The following is a 6,740-nucleotide window of genomic DNA, read 5'->3' on the forward strand; positions in this document are numbered from 1 at the left end:
AAGCTGCGGATTCGGGTGACGTTTTAGCTCATCCGCGCATCACTAATAGACACACAATACGCCATACCATAAGATCTGCTACCAACAGTAACATACTAATTTAGAATTAAATATATATAATTATTAACAACTATAACTAATATACCATCATTTAATATGATATATTATATGGATGTGCTTTAGCCCTGTAAAGCCTGATGGAATGGAACAGTTTATTAAACCTTTAGACAAAACAAAATTTGGTGAGTATCAAATTTGATACATCAAGCTTTAATGGCTTTCATGGAGAATATGGAGCTCATATTCCAGGAGGAAAAAAACCCTCAGTTTAAATCAAAGGCCCAAACTGAGCAAAAATGAGCAATTTGGTGCAGTTGTTGATATGTCTATATAAACCAAAAAAGATTAAATTCTGACAGCTTGTAAGGCCTTCATGACAGTGTATCAGACTAACATAAAATGCATATAAATATTACTCTACATATCCCAATATATAATAATATATTTATTATATATTGTCGTCTTAATGAGTGATCCATTGAATCGTTCATTCAAAACGGCTGATTCTTTAGAATCTAAACTAGTGATTGTCTTTATGAATGGGCCACTGAATCATTAACTCAAATAATTTGTTCAAAAACACAGATTAATTCAGTAACAATATACACAGTGCTGCCTCTTGTTAAAAAAATTTTCTTGCCAAAAAAGAGATAAACAGCATTGTGACTAATATAACACACTTAATACTAGCGTCTTGTTTGTTGAGCTGTTATATAAAATCAATTCATTTGCGATCGCGCTGACATTCGGGAAAGCAACACTCTTGGTATAGTTAGACATTACGTAACTATCACGACATAAATATTAAAAACTAAATTTCTTACAGGGCATTTTATTTTTGCCCCCATATATTGAATTATATTGTAAACTGATAGCCTTCATCCGGCACTGAAAAACTCTCATAATGTGTTTGTTTGTTTTTTTGCAAAGTTACAAAATGTCGGGCCGGATTGGACACCTCTGTGGGCCGTGTTCGGCACCCCTGCTCTATCCGGTCACAGAGCCAGCGATAGCACTGAAAGATGAGATGAAATGAAAGTTTTATTTCCGTCAGCGCATGTGGGAGACGTTTAAGAGAATGATATAACGACGACGGCTGTGATGCCATTGAGGAGCCAGAGTAATCTGATTCACGAAACGGGATTTTCAGAGATGAACTGCACTTAGCGCTTACGGGAGTGTTCGCAGACACACACTCAAACACACTCCTACCTGTTTCTACCCTCAACCCACCTCTGTGACTCCCACCTGCTCTCTTCATGTGTATGTATGTGTTTGAGCAGAGAAATAGTTCAGCGGGGAATGTGACTCTGGTTCCAAGAATAGCCGTGAGTCTGAAACTCTGAGACGAAAATAGCAGCACAGCGCTCCTCTCATCTCCTAGCAACAGGCTCCCCCACGCCCTCTCCAGCCATTTCAATACATTTCTTCTGTCCTTTTCACGACTACTTTGTGCTCTCTCTCCTTCCTTCACCTTTATGCTCCGTCTTCAAAGTTCCAGCTGAGCTGCTCTTTATTTAGTCTCTATCACTATTTCACAAATTAACCGAAGCTGACTTCCTTAGTGTTTAAATCTTTGCACGACTGCTGGTTATGTAATTCTGCTTTAGAATTGGAGGCGTTTTTTTTTTTTTTTTTTTTATACATATTGTCTCACAGGTTCCTCCATTTTTCTCACTTGTCTCCTTTTCATTCTCTCTGTAGAAGCGGAAGTCGAGCTCTACCATTCAGTACATGGTGAGAATCTTGTTTCATTTACACCCTTCTGTTTTCTTTCATCTTCCTCTTCTTGTACCTCCACCTACTGTACCAGCTATTGTGCGACACTTTCCTCTAAAGTCGTACTTCCTGCATTTCTGTGGGACCTAATGAATTGATGGCCATTATTAAACCTACTCAGACTGGTTCTGTTTAAATAAATAAATAAAATGGTGTTTTTTTACTGGTCAACTAATCTTGGATCTTAGTCTCCGCCTCACAGGCCACCCACACTCTATCCACTGAGCATACACTCTATCATATTGTCTGATTGGCTGACTTTAGCCTGTTTTTTTTCACATCAAGAATGATAACAGTACCTATGTTAGTTTCCACACTTATGGAAGATAACGCTCATAGAATTAGAACAATTACTAAAACTACATAGTTAAAGGAATAGTTCACCCAAAAATTATTTTAATAAAGACCTCCTGAAGCGAATTGATGCATTTGTGTAAGAAAAGTACCCATATTTATGGATATCCATATTTACGGGTACGGCACTCTCTCGTGAACACGCGTGCGACAGTTAGCAGAAGCTAGAGATTACGGTTTATAAAGTTTTAATTATGTATATTATAATTAAATATAAATATGTCGATTATAATTTTGAGCAAAATATTTTTTATCAGTTTAACTGTTATACAGCATGACGAAAATGTGACTACGATTTCATTGACTAAAATGCTTAGACAATTAGTCGACTAAAACCTTACTAAAAAACAGGATAAGGTTGACTAAATATAATAACAAAAATGTACATTTGACAAAAGACTAAAGCCCCGTTCACACCAAGAACGATAACTTTAAAGATATTAGCGCCCACACCAGCGAATGATATTGTCTGTAAGCGCACGCTTGCCTGCCAGGTGATTCTGGCAGTCAATGTTTTTATCGTTCATCAGCTGGAATCAGTGATTCCAACGATATCGTTTCTCTGTGCCTTTATCGTTATAGCTGTGGTGTGGACTCTGCTATTCTTTAATATTGAGAACAATTTTTAGAACTGTATCTTTAGCATTATCTTTATAGTTATTGTGCTTGGTGTAAACAGGCCTTAAAGGGATAGTTCACCCAAAAATGAAAATTTGATGTTTATCTGCTTACCCCCAGGGCATCCAAGATGTAGGTGACTTTGTTTCTTCAGTAGAACACAAACGGAGATTTTTAACTCCAGCCGTTGCAGTCTATCAGTCGTATAATGCATGGCAATGGTAACAAAATCTATGAGAGTAAAAAAAACATGCACAGACAAATCCAAATTAAACCCTGAAGCTTGTGACGACACATTGATGTCCTAAGACACGAAACGATCGGTTTGTGCCAGAAACCGAACAGTATTTATATAATATTTTACCTCTAATACACCACTATGTCCAACTATCTTTGGGCGCGCGCACGGCATCCGGTGCGTGAGGTGTGTACGCACTCTGGCGTAGTTTACGCAAGCGCCGGAAGTGATCTCTCGCGCGTATACGTTGCGCGCGCTCAAAGACAGTTGGACATAGTGGTGTATTAGAGGTAAAATATGATATAAATACTGTTCGGTTTCTCACACAAACCAATCGTTTCGTGTCTTAGGACATCAATGTGTCGTCACGAGCCGCAGGGTTTAATTTGGATTTGTCTGTGCATGTTTTTTTTACTCTCATAGATTTTGTTACTTGCTTTGTGAGACCGCTTGGACCCAGTAAATGTGTCCCCGCTTTCTTTAGAATTTTCTGACAAACACTGGGTTCCTCCTACTTGCTGTTCTTTACCTTGTTTGAATCATTTTGACCAGCTCCTATTGACACCACATACCCCCTGGGTCTCATTCTGCATGTTGGTAATCGGATGTATTTTGGTTGACACTGACCACTCCAGAAGCTTTCTAAAGCAGGTTTAGGAGAGTCCTTTCTGCTCATACACAGGTAGGCAATGGAAAAGACACACAGAATAAGACCCTGTGTTTTTCCCAATATTTCCATAGGATCTGAAGATCCTATTTATGCACATCCCAGGGTTCTGACTGCACCAAATCTGCTTGCTTCCTTTGCAGGATTGACGCTTATGTTCTCTGTGCTCAGGATTTTTTTCTTATGGTTCCCGTAAGAGGGATAGCATTGCTGGTTGTCCTTCCTTACGATATCCCTGTATACTTGGATAAAGTTGGACTTCCATAGCGACCCATGACCATCTGCGATAAGTTTTGGGGAATTGTTAATGTTTACATTGTTAAGTCTGCTAGCCATCATATGGTCCAGTTAGGAACAATATGTATTTGAATGTGTGCCCATAGTGCCAAAGTCATTTCATGATGTGTTTGTGCTCGTGTATGTGGGTTTATTTCATGTTTGTGAGGATCCAGTAGTCATGATCTGCTGTTCATTCATCTCCCTTGACCTGTCTTCCGCACATAGACACATGATAACGACACCTCTCACGCGAGTGCCTGAGCCGTACGAAGGGAAACGCACCGTTAGCTGCCTCGATATCCCCGCAAGCTTATAGACGTGAGGCCTGAGGGACCCCGAGTACAAATAAACACCCATTGCTAATCCGCCTCTGCATGTAATGTGGCTAATTAGTATAATGGATTAGTTTAGGAAGCCTAATTGGCGAAAAGCATTTTTATGGACTTTAATAATGACCCTCCCGTCCCTCTCGCTGCTAGAGAACATTGTGTCTCGATGAATAAGGTTGTTTTCATGTAAATAGGTAGTTGGCACTACATCAGTCAGTTACCTTAAAACAGATAATGACTGTAGCCTACTGCATGTGTGAGTGTGATTGTGTGCATGTGCATGCCGATCTCTCCCTCGTTCCTTCTTAACCGAATGTATGTTGTGTTTCCCTGCACAGCCCCAGACAAACAGCACCAAAAACAGCATAGTCACCAGTCCCAAGGGAAACCTCCCCTCTCCTGCACTGGTATTTACCTCTCTAATCCTTTTCTTTTCTTCCACTCCATCCTTTTTTCCCTTCTGCCTGTGACTGTACTTGCAATCTGTTTTCTTTTGAGCTGTTTTGCTAACTTTTTTATTGCATATGAGTACAAACCTTGTGAAAAAAAATGTGCAATTAAAAGTAAATAATATAAACATTATGTATATTATAATGCAGACATGAAATGCAAAGATCTGGTGTTTAGAGCAGAGAATAAAATGGATGAACTGTATATAGATACAGTGGCCTCTAATTATATTTGTGCACTGTAGCTGCCCTAAAATGTATGAAGTTCAACCAATGGCATTTGATATTAAGGACTAACTTTCATGCAGCCATTTTCGCTATTACTTTTAACCAACTGGTCTCAGGATGATTTTAGAGGATGTAAGAAGTTCTCTATTTCTCAAGTTCTCAAATGTGTCTTAAAAGAGTAACTACATGCAGTTCATCATATTAATGATGAACATGTTCCACTATGGTTTGAGAACCACAATGTGGCCATATGCATTCATTTTTAACAATATGTCAGTTTGAAACCTAACAAAAAGTGCTTTTGATATCTTTTCTGAAACACAAGACACTTGGTTTGATGATTAGTTATCTAATGCAATGACATTCTTGCATTTTTAAGTGTCTAAAGTGACCAGATTCTTTTGGGGCTGTTATATTTCAGTATATTCAGTGAGCAGTGTTCAGGGCGTCTGCAGTATCATCATTAAGATCTGGATTGGTTTGGGGATAGAAACTCCTTCTGGAGCTCTTAGAATCAGCCCATAAACTGTTTTTACAGTTTCCTGGCTGCAGTGATGAGAAGAGGCGAGATCCTTAATGGTGTTCCTCGCTTAAATCCACTGGGTCTAGTATACTGTAGTTGTCAATTGAGTTGAATGTTTACAGCCCTGAGCAGTGCAGGTGTGTTATTAGTGTGTGTGTGTGTGCGTGCGTGCGTTTGAAGAACAGCATTTATATGTAATTGATTATTTTTTGTAACATTCTAAATGACTTTAATGTCATGTTTGATTTATGCGATCAATTTATTTAAAAAAAATCTTACTGACAAATATGTTTGTGTGTATGTGTATATGTACTATTTATTTTATACTTGAGAGATCTGTGAATTCTCTAGGAATTGTGCCTGCTGTTTTCATACATTATGAATACACTGTTTATTTTATTTGCAAGCATCTCTTATATAAAACTCTGTTGTATGCAATGCTAATTTCACCAAGTGAAAGGAGGTGTGTTTGTGCTGAAAATAAAAATATTATTTAAATTTAAAGGCACAGCACTATGCCAAAGTAGGTAGTTTCGAATAAGGTTTTGTAAATGACCCAGTCTTAAAGTGGCACAGTTGTTTTTTGAATTAAGCCTTATGCTTTATATCTATGTCCATGGACCCAGTTAAGCTGTTTATTCAACTATTTATTCAGTTGCTCTCTGACATTCTGATATATTACTATACACTCTAGTCACACATTTATGGGGTTGTTTATTTGATTGCATAATGCCAGTTTGTACGGTGGCCGAGAAGTGCAAAGCAAATCACAATTCTGAAAACAAAATAACAAATTACAAATGCAAATGCAAGTCTAAAAAACAAAATAACAATTCAGAAAGCACAACAACAATTCAGAAAACATTATAACAAGTCAGAAAACACAATGACAAATTCGAAAACAAATTAACAAGTCAGAAAACACAACGACAAATCAGACAAACCGGAAGAGGTAGGTATAGTTTGAGACAGCGCCATTGGTTTGGGATTACTCACCGCTGACTGGACGAGACATCTGTCAATCAACGTATACAGGGAAGAACAGCAGAGTCGTGGTAGAAAGTTCGGAGATGGTATTAAAGTAGCTCAGTTAAATGTATTGAATGTATTGTATGAACTGCCCTTACTATGGAATAAAAAATAAGGAGTGTATATTTACATTTAGTTAAACGTGGCTGTAAAACATCAGCTCCAGTGGCGCAGATGGATAAGCGCT

At 38.1% G+C, this 6,740-nt stretch overlaps 1 protein-coding gene across 1 annotated transcript in view; it reads left to right on the plus strand.

Moving 5' to 3' along the window:
* The window catches only part of LOC107743337 (calcium/calmodulin-dependent protein kinase type II subunit beta-like), a 73,551-nt gene that overhangs the window by 49,089 nt on the left and 17,722 nt on the right, over positions 1–6,740 (plus strand). The window contains exon 16 of the mRNA XM_016556510.1: positions 4,663–4,731. Coding sequence (XP_016411996.1) covers positions 4,663–4,731 — 69 coding nt within the window. The remainder of the gene's footprint in view (positions 1–4,662; positions 4,732–6,740) is intronic.

Source organism: Sinocyclocheilus rhinocerous, unplaced genomic scaffold, assembly GCF_001515625.1.
Source record: "Sinocyclocheilus rhinocerous isolate Xijiao unplaced genomic scaffold, SAMN03320098_v1.1 scaffold2844, whole genome shotgun sequence".
In the NCBI taxonomy this organism is placed as follows: Eukaryota; Metazoa; Chordata; class Actinopteri; order Cypriniformes; family Cyprinidae; genus Sinocyclocheilus; species Sinocyclocheilus rhinocerous.